Source organism: Simochromis diagramma, unplaced genomic scaffold (assembly GCF_900408965.1).
Source record: "Simochromis diagramma unplaced genomic scaffold, fSimDia1.1 OVJJ01000669.1, whole genome shotgun sequence".
Taxonomy (NCBI): domain Eukaryota; kingdom Metazoa; phylum Chordata; class Actinopteri; order Cichliformes; family Cichlidae; genus Simochromis; species Simochromis diagramma.
The window spans coordinates 4,623,237-4,642,005 of NW_024387458.1; the positions used below are offsets into that span (position 1 = coordinate 4,623,237).

The 18,769-nt window shown below is 39.0% G+C and overlaps 1 protein-coding gene across 1 annotated transcript in view; it reads left to right on the forward strand.

Moving 5' to 3' along the window:
* Positions 1–18,769, forward strand: part of myo1d (myosin 1D) — a 113,767-nt gene that overhangs the window by 12,470 nt on the left and 82,528 nt on the right. The window contains exons 2-11 of the mRNA XM_040014380.1: positions 7,837–8,045; positions 8,651–8,744; positions 11,237–11,402; positions 11,735–11,788; positions 13,019–13,114; positions 13,882–13,998; positions 14,813–15,016; positions 15,374–15,519; positions 15,642–15,756; positions 15,914–16,084. Coding sequence (XP_039870314.1) covers positions 7,837–8,045; positions 8,651–8,744; positions 11,237–11,402; positions 11,735–11,788; positions 13,019–13,114; positions 13,882–13,998; positions 14,813–15,016; positions 15,374–15,519; positions 15,642–15,756; positions 15,914–16,084 — 1,372 coding nt within the window. The remainder of the gene's footprint in view (positions 1–7,836; positions 8,046–8,650; positions 8,745–11,236; positions 11,403–11,734; positions 11,789–13,018; positions 13,115–13,881; positions 13,999–14,812; positions 15,017–15,373; positions 15,520–15,641; positions 15,757–15,913; positions 16,085–18,769) is intronic.

Here is an 18,769-nt window from a genome sequence, read left to right on the forward strand (position 1 = left end):
TTACTCTTAGTAAAGCAATTTAGCATGTTGCTGTTTAAAGAAAGAGTTTATTTGCTGTGTTTGACCAGCGAGAGGGAGTGGAGGGATAGGTGGATCAAATCAGCCACGTAAGGAAAGCCCAAAAAGTTGATTCTGTTCATCTGGACATGGCGTTGTGAGTGAAAGAAACATTTCATTGAAAACCTACGTCCAGATGAACAGAATCAACTTTTTGAGCTTTCCTTACGTGGCTGATTTGAGCATGCATCAAGATATTACTAAAAGAGACTCATATCTTACATCTTCAGAAGACTTTTATTCCGTGACCCACACATAGATGTACAGTGCTATTTTATGTTATTAAAACAAGTTTAAAATCCTTGCATAAGAAAACCTGGAACCATTAAAAGTTTGGCCCATTTGGCATATTTGCTGGAAAAAGATATGCAGTTGTTTAGTACAAAAATGAATACTAATTGTTTCAGGCCTACACTTATGGGGAGAAGCAGAAAAGCTAAAATAAGCAGCATGGTTTTTGTTATGGCTTTTTAAGAGAAGATAAGGTCTTCCCTTACCCAGCATTAAAGCAGGCTGCTGTGACTCTAAACACGAGCAGTGATGGTAATGAACACTGAGTTTAAAAGTGGAACAGACACGGATTATCTCCCTGCCCTTCATAATTCCTACGGTGACCCTGAAGTTCACACTCACAATGATGACAACACAGTGTATCTCGGCTCAACCTGATGTGGGCCACAGATTGCACCATCAGATGTAGGGCACAGTTCAGACACCCACTTCTTCATTGCAAGTGTGCTTAAGCCTCACTGGTCTAATTTTTAACATGAATTCCTCGCCTGCTTTATTTGAACTTTAGGAGTTAAAATGCTGATCCTGCAACAAGTCTCTGTATGAGTGCTAAGCAGAGACAGAAAATCATATAAAATGTTATAACGGCATCACTGTGAGCTGCTTCAGGGTGATTTGTTGAAGAAGGCTTTTTTCCTCTCGTTATTTGAGTCACATTTACCTCCGAATTCTTTCCTGAGTTTATTCCTTTTCTGGGAAGATGGGGTGTGCTTCTTGGTGAGAAAATGTTATAATTTGCTTGTACTCCTCCCCAAGTTAACCATAAAAAAGACCCACCCAAACAAGATTGGAGACAGCGGTTGTGCTCGGCTTTGCTCTGTAATTGACATCTGAGGGAAACTTGTCATATGTGTATATGTGCAGTAGGGTTGTAGACATGTGTGGCAAAAGTTTGTCCTGGTATTTAGAGGGGAGACAGAGTACCATGTTAGAGTGAAAAAACATTGGTCTCTGTCTGTTTAAGGGTAAATATGTGTGTTGATCTGGTCATGTCTCATTGAGACAAGGTGGAATCTAGAAGAAGCAGACAGATGCCTGTAGGCAGACTCAACCTCATCGTGTAGTAGGGCTGTTCGATATAACGATATACATCGGATGACGATATAAAAACGTCTATCGTTTCATTTTACGCTATCGTTTGTTTGGTGGTGTCGCAAAATAAACCGTTTACGGCAATATTTTTTTCATCGTTTTGATGGTCACTGTAGTGGCTATATTAATTTCTTAAAGTTCTCTATTTCTCTTATATTTAATATAACCACACTACAGACGGACAAGCGCCTGTTTTTATGCGTTGTGGTTAGCAACAACGACGCTAACACCTTCGCGTGTCCGCTTGTTTATGTTCCACATAAACCTTTCACAATAAAGCTCAAGATCCTGTTGAGGCTTTTCAAAATAAACCGAATTACGTGAAAGAGCAGATTATTTACGGATGAGAAGTAAAAAAAGAGCCGCCAGGTGCTAAAAAATAGACCTTAGACTCAAACGTTAGAACAGACTTTTCCCCGCAGCACGCCGTGTAATAAATACTCACAAAGAAAACGGCGGCTGTTACAACTTATGTCTAAAAATGTATCGTTTCATGCATCGGTTAAAACACTCGACTCCAGCTACACGATGCCCAGCTGGAAACACTTCAGGCAAGACGAGCTGCCCGAGATTCTCAGAATTTACAGAAAATGTTACATTTTTGTGATTTATATCGTTATCGGACGATAGAATTCTTATATCGGGATATGAGATTTTGGTCATATCGCACAGCCCTATCATGTACTGAAACATTGTGATGGTTACACTCTGATACCGTCAAGTCGAGGTTTAGGAGCGGATTATAAGAAAGCCCAGTCTTGATCACATGACTAACAGCTTTTGGTTCATACTCACATTCACATCCATGGTCAATTTAGGTGACCAGTGCATTGTTGTTGTTTTTTAACCCTGTGAAGTTAAAATGAATTCATATTTATGCTTACCAGTCTGCCGAACTGGAGCATTTCAGCCAGCAGAAACTGCGATGAGATGCCCACTCCTATATGATAACTGCAGTTGTCCAATCTGAACCTAGTAAAAGCATGAGGGACGTTTTGTCTTCTGTCTTTAAATATGAGATTGAAAAATGGTTCTAAAAACCAAGATCAGATGGATTATTGTTTAAATTTCAGTGTGATATATCGGGGGGTCATCAGTATAAAATTGATTAACAATATTATGTTAAAAATAAAATCAAGAAGCAGTATATAGAGTGAAATCATAATTTTTCTCAAAATTGAAATTTTAAATGTATTCTTCCATTCGACTTAGCCTTCAACCCTGTCTGTGTTTTTGGTTAGGACTGGTGTTGACGTGTCTGCAGATGGGTGTGCATTGCTAGTGGCTTGTGATCACATTGAAATAATACATGTCACCGTGATTATTTTAGCAACATTAATCATTAAATGATAATTTAGTTGAAAGTCAGGCCATGGAGTAGTCATCAGCAAAGATCATCTTCCTACTCCCTTTTTCTCTTCAGCTCTTCTCCATCTCCTGCTTCTCTTTTTTTTCCCTGTCTGATTCTGCCATTTCCTGGCAGCCCTTAGGAGAGACCTCTTTGGAAGGAGATCACACGACTGCAGGTCAGACCAGTTTAGCCACACTTCCTTTCACAGCTGGGCAGACAGAAAGTTGGATGATGGGAGGAAGTGAGAGAGGATGTAAAGAGAGTCGCATTATTACACCTGCAGATTTATGTACTGCCCAATGTCTCACTTTAATCCCTTATTTAATTTTTTATCTGATTTTAAAACAGACAGATAACCTGACCAAACTGAAATCTGATTCAGCTTCAGTGCTCCTATAAATAACATTTCTGGGAGGCTATTATGGCCCATAAGGTTCTCTAATCTTTTTCCTGTGTGTCATTTAAATCCTTCTAAATCAGAGTGGAACAGATGGATCAGCCAGCCCTTTATCTCAGCTAACATGCTCCAACTGATTGAGTTTCGCTTCTTCTCTCCTCTCCTCTCCTCTCCTCTCCTCTTCTGATATTTATAAACCTAGGTGGGGAAAACGGGTTTCTTCTGGGCTTTTTGCTGAATAAACTCGCCCTCTGTGTCAGTCCTGACTATACAACTTCACAGTGAATCATGAGCATGTTGAATGATTAGATTACTCTTTGTTTGTGTAGTGTGTAATGTTTTACTATTGGAAGGGAAATTGAAACCCACAATGCCAGTCTGACACTGGCATTGGCACTGGCATTGTGGTGGACACAGTAATAATATTTATATGCGTTTCCCTGCGGTGTTTGCTCAAAGAAAGGTTCTGCCTATGCCTCGATTCACTTTTGCTTTGCAGTAGTGACAAAAATATCTTGACATAAATTGATATTTACTTCAAAATGCAAAATGTGATGTTACTTGCACTGACCAGGGTATAATCATTCATAAATATGAATCTAAAGATCAACTTTCTATGACTCAGGAATAGTTCAGTTTCTTTGTAGTGGGGTTTTAATGCAGTTCTGATCTACAATAAGTGTGCATACCAGTAGGCCACGCCCCTAAGCACACAGCAGCAGCAGGTGAAAGAAACCAAAGCCATGTACTGCTGTGGACACAGTTACCAGCAGAACAGATTTTAACCACCTGAAAGACATTAATATTGGTTTATATGTATATGCTTTATTTATGGTTTCATCACTTTACCTGTTCTTTCTGACAAGGAAGCAAACTCCAGAGTTCACTAACAGTAATTTTACCTTACAAAACACAGGAGTCCTTTGTTTACTGAGGCAGCAGTTGGTAACCAACTGTAAACTTAAAAATCACTGTTTTTGCCAGCAGAGTCTGGTGGCTTTAAAGAGAGATTTCTTTATTAGCATTATGGCCCACATTGTTGTTTTCTCAAAGTTAATCAGCGTTGTTGTCTGCTGTCAGTCATGTAGTTTTAACATCAAAATATAACTTCAAGCTTTAAGTCATTCACATGTGTTATTACCAAGGTGTCTCCCTCCTTGCTGTTGCACAGTGACTGATGGTGAAATGAGTGGCGAGCTGCACAAAATAACAATTTACTGAAGACACACTTGATGTATTGCAACATTAAATTATATTGATATAAATAATGTATGATTCTGCATGCACTGACCTATTTTTAGCTACCCAGCTTTACCTGCTACTTCACTTGTAATTAGAGGTCATCTCATGTGGTTTATTGCTGCTATGTTGTTGTACCAATGATATGTTGACATGTGTCAGCCAGACTTAGGACTCATTTAGCAGAACGTTTAAAGCTTCTTATCCTATATTTTAAAAAAACTTATCATGAGGGTTTAGCAACTTTTTTTTTTATCATCGTGTTTTTATCAAACATTGTTAATCACGGCTTAAATCAATAACTTCGTGTTTGTTTGATCTTTGATCCTTTTGCCTGCATGTATCGCTGCAGAGGGTTGTGTAAAATCTTCCATATGTATTAGACTGGATCGATTATGTGAAGGTCATAATTCATGCCAAGTCTGCATGAATTAAAACATTTATTAACACATTTCCTGGAAATATAATCAGTATAGTAATTTAAGACTAAGTACACTTAATACTATACTTAATACTGAGGTCAGTTTTTGAAAAAACAAGCACATGAAATACACAAAACTGTGTAATTTTATTAGTTTATTTCTAAATGAGGACTTTAGACAATGAGGTAAAAAAATGAACAGCGTCCTCCAGAAATTAATTTAACGTAGAACAAGAAACTTCAGTTGTGTAGTTGGACATTTCAAGCTTGCCGTAAAAGCGACTCAGTGACCATAGACCTTGATAGTACCCAATTTAACAGAAGGAATAAATATGTTAATATCCTACTACAAAACCACGGTTGGGTTCGATACCTAATCCTTCTACCACCCACCCATATACTGTGAATATATCTTGCTAACCAAGGTGATAACACTCCACCTTCTGGTTCAAATGAGGTCACTTCTTGCTCCAAACAAAACAGGATATCAGAAAGCAATGGGTGGTGTCACTGTGGCTTCTTCTTTTGTTATACAGGCTGTTTTGGAAAAAACAAGCACAGTTCAGTCTGTCTGTAGATGTATTCCCATATTCCCATCTCACTCTTTCCACACATACACACTGTGTTTTTCTCCACCCAATTAGTCCCCAGCAGACACTTCACCAGCATAATGTCTAATACACTATAAAAATACCTGCACATTTGTCATTATGGTGGTAGACCCTGTCACCTCCCATCTGGGCGGACCCGGCTGGGATTTCCGATACACCCCTCCCATCTCGTAAAGTATTGTCCACCAGAAACTATTGCACATGTGAGTTAAGTGGGCAGCTCGCTGTGTCGACCCATGCAGTAGGAGATGGAGGCCCCGTCTCAGACAAAGACCTCCAATTGATGTCTAAACAATGGTGCTGGCACACAGCAGCCTCCTGCTTGTGGAGGGCACAATAGGTCTTTTACTGTAGCACCAGGGGAGGAGTTGCTAGCAAGTTAGCTTAGCTGCTTAGGGACATTGTTGTGAACCTGAACATTCAACCTCCATGTGCTTGGAGGTTTAACGGGTGGTTTTAATATTTGCTCTGGTCTTCAAATGTCAGAATTTCTTTTATATATTTAGTGTAACTGAAAAGTAACACGATGATGGGCCATGTTGGCTGAGAATAAACACATTATATTATGCATGCACAGCAAACACCACAGAATACCTTCGGTTTTCTGTGTTTTGTTTTGTGTTTTTGTTTTTATCTAACCTTGTTCTGGTTGATCCTCTTTCAGGACACGTGTGTGTGGTATGTCATTGCCACCTATGACACTGTGTCAGTCAATCTAAACACAGGAATGAGCTAATCTCAGTGTGTGCCTTGCTGTTTTACATTCTTAGAATTTTCTGTTCTCTTGTTTCCTGTTTTCTTAGTACTTGTGCTTCTTTGGGTCTAGAGATATGACCATAAACCAGTATTTAGTTTCTATTTCCATGGGACACTGCAACTGATGAAAGATAAATCTAATCTGATGGAAACTTTTCCCTTTTTTTTTAATAGAGCCAATTTCCTGCACTGGAAGGTTGGTTTACGATCATCTTGAATCCAAATGTCACACAGAGGCCATTTTAGGGCGCATAAAATGGATTAACAGGGCCGAGGCTTATCTCCTTTTAAATATGCTGATAAACAAAATGAGAGTCTTGGACACCCATCAGCAATTTGGGATGGTGCTCAAAGACTTTTATATTGACAAATGTGTTCATGTGCAGCAATATCGAAGTGTTGAGGACTACTTAACCTCTCTCATCGTCTGACTCAGCAGTCATAATATGCTTTTAGGGTTGTTTGCGAATGCAGCAGCAGAGGTTTGGCAGCTGTGGAGAAAGAGACCATTCTTCTGTGGAGAGAAACTGGCATCCTAGTCCATTTTGGAGAGGAAGGAAGTCAGGCAGGCGGCCTCAGGGAGAGGGAAAAGCCAGGAGAGGGAGAGAAAGATTGTGTGGGTGAAAGAAAAGGGCACAGAAAGTTAGAGCGCGGGAAAGGTAGCCAGAGGTAGAGCAACTTTAACATGAACTATTATATGTTTGGCAGCTATTTTGCTTGTTTTTTTTTTAAACTGAAGAAGAAAAAACCTAATTTACTCCTGTGGCTGGATATGCTCCAATCTGGTCAGATTGGTCAGCGGTTCATCCCAAAGGGGTGGGATGTGGATTAGGGAAAACATCAGACCTGTTGGGTGCTTCCACAGAAATCTGGGAATGTCTCTTCAGAAAACTTAGAAAAACATACTATATACAAAGACTTCCCCAAAATACACTGGAATATCTGTTAATAGTGCTTTGCTGGTTCACATTGATTTAACCCAACCCTTCTCCATAAGCCATCAGGTTATTATTTAAACAGCTTCCTTATTTGATATTAACCTCCATAACAACAGATACATTCAAAACAGCGTCTAACACAGAGCACGCTAATAACATCTGCAGCATGATATTGTAACATGCAAATAAAGCAAGATGGGAAACCTTAAGCTGGTGTCACAGTTTGTTCATATTTCATAAATGCCTTTCTGCTATTGTAATTGGTGAAAATGTAATCTGTAGATGTCTAAAATGTGGTGTGACTGATTTGTAAAAGGGCGATGTTGACAAGTGTTGCAATTGTGTCAGCATTGTGATTCTGCAGTGTTGTAATTATAATGCTTTTTGTGGTTTCTGGTGTCTGATATTAGACTATACAGAACTCTAGAGTAATACAGTAAATGAGCTGTATAAAAAATATAATAAGAATTATATCTTCTAAATACATGGAAACTATGCATTTTGAATAGTAAAGGCATTGCATTGTAGTTTTGTTTTGTTTTGTTTTTAACATATGTTTCCAAAAAAAGTTTTGTTAATCTTTATTATTTCAATGAAAATCATTGAAATCATTGCCAGGCTATCAATCTAATCTTGTTGGTTGTGATTATCAATAAAAAAAATCATTTTTTTATATTCTTCAGGTTTGAGAAGGGGAGGATCTACACCTACATCGGCGAGGTGGTGGTGTCTGTCAACCCTTACCGTGCCATGAACATATACGGCCGGGACGTCATAGAACAGTACAAGGGCCGTGAGCTCTACGAGAGGCCGCCACACCTGTTTGCCATTGCTGATGCTGCTTACAAAGCCATGAAGAGGAGGAACAAAGACACTTGCATTGTCATCTCAGGTATCACGAGAAGCCCCCCTGCACAGACCAGACAAAAGACACCTTTACATCTACAAAGCATTTGTTGAAACTCTTTTTTGTGCTGTTGACTTCACACATTGTCTTCTGATGACTCAGATGTTTTGTCTTCTCAATTCAGCTGAAAATGATGATAGGAACTTCACTGTGACTTAGTCTAAAACAAGTGTTTCATGTGGTCACAAGCTGGGTGAGTGCAGAGAGGATGAAGCACCACTTAGTGGTCAGAGAGGGAAATAAGACCCTCAGATCCTGAGATCACGCCATGAGTGCATTCTGTCATGTGGTTCGGGCAAATATTATTTGTAAAAAAAAAAAAAAAATTAATGTGGAATTAAATAGTTTTGTGCATAACATGAATATAAAACAAAAACTGCAGCTCAGGATTTGTTTATGGGTCTCAGTCACCAGCATGGACGTCTCAACTCGTGTCTGTTTAAAATATTCAGCATTTTAAACCACTTGCATTTTGTTGGTTAAATTTGCAGAGCATGCAACACACCACAAAATTATAGATGCCAACATGATTTATGGTTATTTAAAAAAAAACCCGCTATTAAACTGTTTTGTTTTGTTTTTTGTTTCAGGGGAAAGTGGAGCAGGAAAAACAGAAGCCAGCAAGTATATAATGCAATACATTGCTGCTATTACCAATCCTAATCAGAGGGCTGAAGTTGAAAGGTGAGCAGCTCTTATGGACACTGTCAGCACATAAACACATGGTGAATATTACCAGAAAGGAAGTTGTTTTCTTGTGAGTTCCAGTTGTCATGCATCACCACTTCTGTGGGCAGAAAGCTTATCACATAATCAGTGTTATGGTTATTGAACAAAAACAACCAGGCGCGTATGTTTTAATAGAAGGTGTAAACGGTCTCACAACACATTTCTGAGTAAACAGGATTTAACTCTTCATTCTTTGTGTCAGTCACAGTGCAATGATGACTACTCGCAGGTCTTATCACAGGTTTTGTTGCTAAAAATAAGTCAGTCTTTAATTTTAGAAGTAAATCAGCAAGTGGTCAGAGGCTTTTAGATCATAGTGGGATATAGTTACAGCTCAGCTAAGCTTAGTCAAAGCCACTGATAACTGAATAGGTGTGAGCTGTTACTGTGCAAACAAAGTCGTTGCATCACATTACAGTCGGGTTTTATTTCAGTCTCTTAAAATCATCAAGATAATAAGAAAGTAGAGCAGCTTTGGTGCAAAGTCCACCAAATGTAGGTCAAGGGAAAAAGCTGGAAAAGCCTTGACGGTCAACCATTTAGATGGTGAATACAAAGTGCTGACAAATGCAGAGACACTAAAACTTTATGCACGAATAAACATTTTGAAATCCATAAAATTCTTTGCTTCACAGAGCAAAGTTTAGAATTGTGCTTTCTATTTATCGCTGAGGTTACAGCAGCTGGTGGTTTACTTCATTACATTTCAGTACAGGATGGTATAATTAGCCAATGCTTTAAAACCCTAGAGTAGAGAAGAGTATAGTATTTGATTATATAAAGTATATTTAGAAAATAACAAATTGTAGATGGGTAGAAGGAGTTTGACTGCGTACTCACATACTAATGATATTCTGAAGGAAATGTATGTGGACAGGATGTGCTTCGTATGTATACAGTCTTTATCAAAAAGGCACTAAAGTATGTTACTGTGTACACATAGTGTTTAAAGTTGTTGGCTGTGTTTATGTATGTCCCTTATAAATTACCTGTTTATCTCTCGATCCACATACTAGACCGTATGAGTCACTGTTTTTAAATTGGCTGAACTTGGCGGCTGTTTGTCCTCTTTTTAAGTTGACTTCTTTCTAACTGGCTATCCCTCGCAAACAGGTGCTTTGACAGCAGGTGGGCGGGACTTTTTTTTTTTCTCACAGCTGAAGCTTTTAGCTTGAAATGACCATATGTGTCATATCTGCTTTCACTTCCATACAGATTCAAGCACAGACAAAAAGACACTTTGAAACAGAGTTTATATTTATATTTTTAGGTGTAACACTTAATATTTCAACAGTAAAACGTAAAACAATCCTGTTGGTGTATCCATCACAAGATACACCAACAAAAAACCTTATTTATGCATTAATTATAGAACTGTACTCAGGGGTTACAGTGGGCCTGAACGATCCAGAGTGGGATTTTTGGTTGATATGTTTACTCAGAGATGGTAAAGACATGTCAGGAGAAGAAGGCGGCAGGTTATAGACTGCTCAGTGACATTTGATAAACTGGAAATTTCAAGCTTATATGTCATGTCCTCAGTTATTTTAGGGCTTGTTAATATCAGATCTGTGCTCGATACGCTTTTGATGTCACGTGTTTTGTTTTTCATATTGTGAAACATCCTGTAAGTGAAATTAAAGTATACTAACTTTATTTTTTATTTAAAGGTTGTATGAAAATACTCAGCAGTTAAATATAGGTTAGTCCAGGTTAAGCAGGTTTAAGCAGGTTAATTTGCATTACTGTGGTGAATGGATGATGTTGCACTGGTGCAGAGTGGCTGTGATGTTCATGGTCAGTGTTAGATTACATAAAGGGTAGCAGACATAAATTTGAATTTAAAATGATGAAGCTGATTAGAGTTGCTCACAGAATTGTGTCTGTGTTTTCAGCTTTATAGTGTCTAAGGGATTCTTTCCCCCCATGCTGCACCACTAGGATTCCCCTGCCTATCAAATCCCACTTTAACCTCACTTTTCTCTTTAGTCACCTATCCATCATGCAGACCGGTGCCTTTAAAAAAATGTCCTTTGTTTTTCTCTGCTTGCATCCTGCACAAGCTTCAGGCTATGTGGATTCATAAGAATGAGAATTTAGGTTGAAACAAACTTTGTATTCTCTCCCATTAATATTATTTTATTAGTATATTAGTATAACATGAGATTCAGATGGCTTGAAAATGCCCTCAAAGAGCTACTTTTTACTTCGTGTACATTTCAGAGCCTGTACTTTTACACTTTTAGTTTGAGTAAAAAGTGTTTTTTGACACAACTATCTGAGCTTCTGCTTAAGTGGAGAATGTCTGTACTTATATTACCTCTGACATATACACACACAAACATCAGCTGTTGAAATAATGGCTACATAACCATGGTAACTAATATACATACTAGGTCCTCTATAATCAGCCACTTAACTTCTAATATCATGATGCCGTCCCACAGAGTAAAGAACATGTTGCTGAAATCAAACTGCGTGTTGGAGGCCTTCGGCAATGCCAAAACCAACCGTAATGACAACTCCAGCCGCTTTGGCAAATACATGGACATTAATTTTGACTTCAAGGGGGATCCCATCGGAGGCCATATTAACAACTACCTGCTGGAGAAGGTATGCATTGCATTTGGTAAAGACTTTGTTTGATTAGTGCATGACGATCCTAAAATATTTTAAGTACATGTGCAAAAGTTTTCAGCATTAAAATGAAGGTGCCTGGAGTTTGTTACAGTAGTTGCCGAGCACGTTGTTCCAAGCGGGCGGTCTCTGTCTGTTCTTTCTGTTTGTGTAATTCCAGAGTGACTGCCTGACATCCTAACCCTACCATATTATTTTTATATGTTTATAAAGCAAAATCATGCAGTGATAGTTACAGATTTTGTTTTTTCTTGGTTGACAAGGCTTCGAGCATTATGTGACACACGTTTTGTTCATTTTCCAAACAGTCCAGGGTGATTTTCCAGCAGGAAGGCGAGAGGAGCTTTCATTCGTTCTACCAGGTAAATATGTGCGCACCTGTGTTTATTTGCATGTAATCATTAAGGTTGTTTGTTAAAGGTTCCCTGTGCATGCGCATATGGATTCACATGAATGCAAATGCAGCGGTGTCTCATTAATTCAGTGATCAACAGTGGGCAGTAGTGCAACAATAAACACTACTGAGTGCAATCAAAGTAAACTGCAACCTAGTAAACACTGATGAAAACAGTCTGTAAACAGGTTAGCTGGACCTTGAAGACAGACAACACATTTTGGCAGGGAAATCTGGATGAAAACACAATTTTAGTTTATTTTTAGAAAAGCTCCACAGGGTCCCCTTTTTAATATGCAAAATACAGACTCGGCAGCAGGATTCTGAATCCCTGCAGCATTTCTGAGTCAAAAGACCTTTTGTTTCCAAATGTGGGAGGATAGTGAGTTGAGGTTGTTTGATGTTGAATTTATTTGTTTATTTATTAGGAACCCCCATTGGCTGTAACACAGAGCACAGCTACTCTTCCTGGAGTCCATTTTAAAAATATACATGAACATGTTTCAAAACAACACTAATATTCCGCTAATATCAAAGAGCATAGAAACAATAGTGACAATCTGTGTTGGTAAAGAAATTCCGGAAATTAAATAGTTGCAGTACTCATTGAGATAAACTCCACAACCGTTGCCGTAGAAACTTGTCAAATGAAACTCTTTCTTTGTTTGATGTTTGGCAACCTGTTTCAGATACTCAAACACTTTTCTTATCACAAAACAAATGTGGCCTAGATTTCATGATACCTTTGTGCATATATAACAAAAGCTGTGCCTTTAAGTTATCGGTAAGCCCAGATAATTATGCATCTCGTGCAAATTGGTAGGAGCAGTGCAGAACTAGTCCGGCTGCCCTGTTCTGCACTCTAGGTCGTTTTATATGTTTTTGTTTGTTTGTTTGTTTGTTGCTTGCTGAGCATGAGGAGCATACTAATAGGTCTGCTATTTGTACCAGAAAAGCAAACATTTTTAGTTAAGGGTATCATTTAGACAACTTCCTGAACTCTGGAAAAATTCCACGGAGTAAACATCTTTTCCTTTTCTTTTTCTTTTTACTTTTCCTAAATGGCTTAACTTAAGATTGGCATGCTAATGGCTCAGGCTGCAGCATATTTTTGTTCAATATGAGTAAACATGTCCAAAGTTTCAGTCAACAGCATTAAAAACAACAACAAAGTATTTTCTTTGTTATCCTTCACTAGCTACTCAGAGGAGCTCCAGATTCCCTTTTACGCTCGCTTCACATCCAGAAGGACCCAAAAGCATACAATTTCATCAAAGTTGGAGGCCAGCTTAAGGTAATCTAAGCAATTTATATACATTGCAATTCACATATGAACTTTGTTGTGGTTTTGTTTTTAAAAAATTAAACTATTAAGATGTGTTTATAGAACTGGCAAAGCATGAAAACCCCTAAAAGAATGTCAGCGTGACAGTAAGTTTGTTTGCACTGGGATAAATACAATCAAGCACACGATTTGCAGATGTGTCTGTCCTGACCACAGTTTATAGGCTTTTTTGAAACAAACCACGCAACTCCCATATTTGGAGCACAAGTGGAAAAAATAATTTCATTGATTAACAATTCAAAGTCACGGTGCATTAAATTCACTGTGGTCTCTTGCGATATGTTTTAATTCAGACTTCTGCTGTGTGTTGCCGTCTTTGCCTGAGCTTAATGAGTAGGAACAAAACCACTTGACAGCAACAAATTGCCTGACGTCATGGAACAAAACACCACCACACAGCCGAGGTGGCGGTTTGTACACAGTTGGCCTCAGCGACTCCTGTTTTTATAGGAAAGCATCTCAGCTAAGAGCTGGTTTGTTATTTAATTAACACGTGATATCCTGACTCGATTGATTAGAAGAGAAAGGAGAAAGCACAAAGACTAAACAGAAAAACATTGTAAACTGTAACATTGTATACTAACATCTGTATTTGTTCCATTGAACCATTAAGGGGGATAAATGTTGAAAAGATGTTAGGCTTTGCTGATTGTTTCCTGTTTCCTTCCAGTTATTTGTTTTGATCCGCTTTCAGTGTCTCTTCTTCTTCTCTCCAGTCTTGCATCAACGATGGTGCTGATTTCAAAGCTGTAGCTGATGCCATGAAAGTGATCGGTTTCACAGGGGATGAGATTCAGACTGTTTACAAGATCCTGGCAACCATCCTGCATCTGGTAATGCCCAGTAATACGACAATTTCCAAGCTCCTTAGATGTCCCAGAGTACAAACTCTTATTACTTTTATTATTACTATATTACTTGGGATAAATCAGAAGAATTATTAAATGTCCAGCCCCAATACTAAAGCGACGCACCTAATATTGGCCTCTGGGGTTGGTAGGAGGTTGTCTGGGTCCTGCGGATCTTGCAGGTGCTCCATCAGATTGGGATCTGTGGAGTTTTGGAGGATGGGTCAAGACTTGGGACCTTTATGGTGTTCCTAAATAAAATCTCTAGTGTAGTGGGGTGCATTGTACTGCTGTGGGAGGCCAGTCCAGTCAGGGAGAGGTTCCTTAAGGCTAGATCAGTGTTCAAGTGGGTGGTATGTGAGTTAGACATGAATACACGGAGCCAAGAATTCCCCTGAAGATTGATAAGGAACGAGACGATGAGTTATTCAGTGCACCTGACAGTGGTTTTGTTGATGTGGCTGATTTGTGTGGGGTGAATGAGAATTTTTATTTATTTATTTTTGTTACTGTATATAGTGTTTGTCGCATAATCAAATCGTATTTACACTTTTAAAATGTTGTTTATGCTTTGTTTTATGATTTTTTTTTTTTTATGTCTGTTTATTCAAAGCAAATTCCTGAAAATTATTTCAGTTTAGTGGTCGTTAAAAGACGAGCACCACAACGTTATTAAAGTTTAGTTGCGTTAAGCAGAATATGTTCCTCATTTAAGTTAAATTTCTCACGTAGCGTAGACGTTTTACTTTAGTATTTCATGCCATAAATACTAAGCCATTGTCTTTGTTCTATATTTTAGGGAAATTTGACATTTGGAGTGGACGGTGATGTGACCCTGATAGAGAACACAAAGCTGGTGTCTGTGATCAGGGAGCTGCTGTCCACCAAGGAGGAAAACGTGGAGAAGGCGTTGCTTTATCGCACGGTAGCCACGGGACGGGATGTCATTGAAAAACAGCACACAACACAAGAGGCCAACTACGGGCGGGACGCGCTAGCCAAGGTTATTGCTGTGAATACTCGATATGTTCACGGTGGCCTGTGGGCCAGCACCTGTAGGGCTGTGATATTTTGCTCAGTGCTTGGTGATATTTCTACTGCTGTTCACACTGATTCACACTTGCATGAGTCACAGTGTTATGACTCGAGACAGAGGCTGGAGACTGTGGAGGATATAATGTATGTGGGCAATTGCAGGACCAGCACTGTGGGTTGTGACTCATATATTTTGACATTTAACTTCTCTAACTGTTAATTGCACACTGGGTGATCTTGTGCCCATGAGCAAGGCACTTGCTCACCAGCAAGCTGCCGAGGAGTCCAAAACAAACAATTCACGCTGCGATTTTGTCGTCCACAGGCCATGTATGAGCGCTTGTTCTGCTGGATTGTGAGTCGCATCAATGACATCATTGAGGTGAGGAACTATGACGCCAAAATCCACGGGAAAAACACTGTCATCGGGGTTCTGGACATCTATGGATTTGAGATTTTCCAGAACAACAGGTCTGTATAAGAAAGAATAATTAAATAAAATATTTATCAAAAAGGAGAATTTCCAATACATTTGTCTTTGTATCTTGTTGTAAAACACATTGCATTTAATGTTACTATTCTTTATGCTGCAGCTTTGAACAGTTCTGCATCAACTACTGTAATGAAAAGCTGCAGCAGCTCTTCATCCAGCTGGTGCTAAAGCAGGAACAGGAGGAGTATCAGAGGGAAGGCATCCCCTGGAAACACGTAAGAAGAAAATACTCTTTTCAGTGATCATTAACATGTTTTATCAAGTAGTTTTCATTTAAGATCCTTTCATGCATCATCATATGGTATTTAATTTGCCTGCTTGTATATTTTCGTTTCGTCATGGTTACTTTTACTCCTTTGTTTCCTTTATTAGATTGATTACTTCAATAACCAGATCATTGTTGACCTGGTGGAACAGCAGCATAAGGGCATCTTTGCTGTGCTGGATGAAGCCTGTATGAATGTGGGCAAAGTCACTGATGAGGTTTTTCTGCAAGGACTCAATACGAAGCTGGCCAAGCATGCCCACTACACCAGCCGCAAGGTAGGGAAAATGAAGTGCGCGCTGTGCTGTCTCTATCTTCTTCTTTTTTTTGAACTCAGCAGCTTCTTCTCCTTTAAATGGGCCAGAAGTCTGATTGCTGTCTGGCTTTCAGTAACCCAAATATGTTTTAGACTGTGATTTCAGCAACTTTCTGACATTTTATGGACAAATATTAAACAAAATAGCACATTAATCAATCTAAAAACACATGATGGCTGTAATCTTCATCTCAATCCAGAGCAATATGTACAGGGAATATTTCTGCAGCACAGTTTAATCAAATATTTTTTTCATAATTTCCTGCTATCCCCTAGATCCAAAACTACACGCTTTTCAGCAAACTTTGATGTAAAAAATCAAGGCTGTTTGCTTCCAATGAGGCATTGTGTGGCTATAGTAACCTGAGAACAGCAGAGGGCAGATTACACTGTGCAGTAGCGATTAGTGCTTGGGGAAAGAGACTGAACATGATCCCGTTAGCTTTAATAATCAGCCAGGCTCACAGTGTAATTCACTCTAATGGTCTGTGCAGAACATTAGACTAAACATAAGCCAATTTAATTTGCAAACATCCTTTGCTTTCTCCGGGAGATCAGATGGCTTACAATGAGGTTAAGGTGACTTGCCGTCATAGATCTGGTTTGCGTGTATGTAGCTTTTTCTAGTGCTGTTTAACATGTAAAAGGTTGTCTGGAGCAGCTGATGATCAGTGTTCAAATCCAGGAGGTGTTTTTATTTTTAGGGCTGCAGTTTTCTGTGTGGACACAAGGGGGCATCAGCTGTCAGTGAAAGAGCTTCTTGGAGTCTGACTCAACACTTTGCACAAGTGATGTCACTGGCAGCCAATGAGAGTTTGTGGAGCTGGTGCTTTGCTGTGTTGGTATAAGTAGTGGAGAATGCGTATTTACAAATGCATGAGGGGAGCCATGCAGAGAAAAAGAGAGGAAGAAAAGGAGAGAGGAGGGAGAGGGTGATAGAGTGAAAATGAATGATGACAGGTGGTAGGTAAACATCTCTGTATATTTCTGGGCAGCGTACTGTGGATCAAAATACTTAAAGCAACAGGCTACAAAGTAAGTCACTGTGTCAAAACTGTTGAAAGGCTGCATAGTCCCATGTGATGTGAAGAAAGAATAGTGAACGGTAGGCAGTGAACCCTGCAGTTGCTGTTATAGTTCAAAGTGAATGAAGTGCACTGTGACATAGAAACTGTGAATAAAGCCAGGATGAGTCAAGATCAGGTAAAGATTGTACTGTGGGGTGTATTCCTCTTACCCTCTTATCATCTTGGAGTCAGTATTCCCCTCGCCATCACTCTTCTGCTACACTCCGACCTCCTCCTGCTGCTGGTAGCAGACTTCTGACTTTGAAAGGCATGTGAAGTGGTGGGTTTGAATGTAAAGTGATCCAGCTGCTACTTCCTGGAACCAATATTGGCATGAATAAATATTATCCAGAGACTTTCCTCCTGCAGTGTCTGGACTACTGTACAATGTGGAGGCTGTTAATGTTGCCAGGCAGTATTGCCATAATGAGTGAATTGTAGGGGCCTTTAGTCGATCTCTGGGGCATTTTGGGGGGAATAAACGGTGCGTATTACCATTTAGATTAACATTTTTTCAAAAGTTAATTTGTCCAGACCCCACAAGAGATGAGCTTTCCAAGTAACATTGAATGCAGAGAAGATGATCTTTGAATGAATGATCTGAAACAAAAAAAAAACAGCAGTTAAATTAAATGTTCTGCTTATTGCAAGAGCATGAAAGTGGATGAACTGAAGTGTAGCGAGTGTCTTCTCCTTTTTACCTCTTAGCTGTAAAAGGCTGATGGGGTATTGTGGCAGCGTGAACGCGGTAACTCGAGAACGAGGCAACATAGATTTTAAAATTCATACTGTAGATGTACCTACAAAAAATCTCAGAGAAGTTCAAATCTCACTCACCTTGACCTCAAGATCAGAGGTCATGTTTTTTGGAAATCTTGTGAATGCAATAACTTGAAAACAAAACAATGTGGTATTTTCAAATTGATACCATAGCTATATGTACTGGGAGGCTGAGAGGTAACACCAGCAGCCGCCAGTATTTTTAACATATAAGTAAAAACACTGCTGTTATATGCACCCCTTCACAATCTAATAGTAAGCAGCACCCTCAAGTGTATTTCTACAGCTTTTAACCTGTCCTCAGTTAAAGTTTGATGTACCCTATAGAAAAACAGCAAAAGAACAACAATAATGACATGGAAACAAGTGTAAAAGTGCTTTTTGTTTATAACATATTTAAAGCTTCAAGTCTGTCTGATCCAGTCTGTTGTCATACTGTATATATTTTTAGTTTTTTTGCCTGGGGGCTCACAGTGCTTTCCCCAGTACTGAATGAAACAGCAGCAAAGAGACAGACAGGACATCTCACTGCATTCAGTCTTATTTGCTTTTTGTGACAGCCAGGTAAAGTTTTTGACCCAAAAGAAGGAGAAAGCTACATGCATGATATGTGCAGAATGTAGCTTTTTTTTTTTTTAATGGGTTATTCCTCACTTTTTAGAATTGTTCACAAATTATGTACGTCTTGCAGACCTGTGGTCTTATTGAGTCTATGTTTTATGTCAATGTAGTACTGAAACTAAAATAGGAGACTTGGAAAAGGATGTGAAGGATGAAAAACGCAGATCATCATTCTGGTG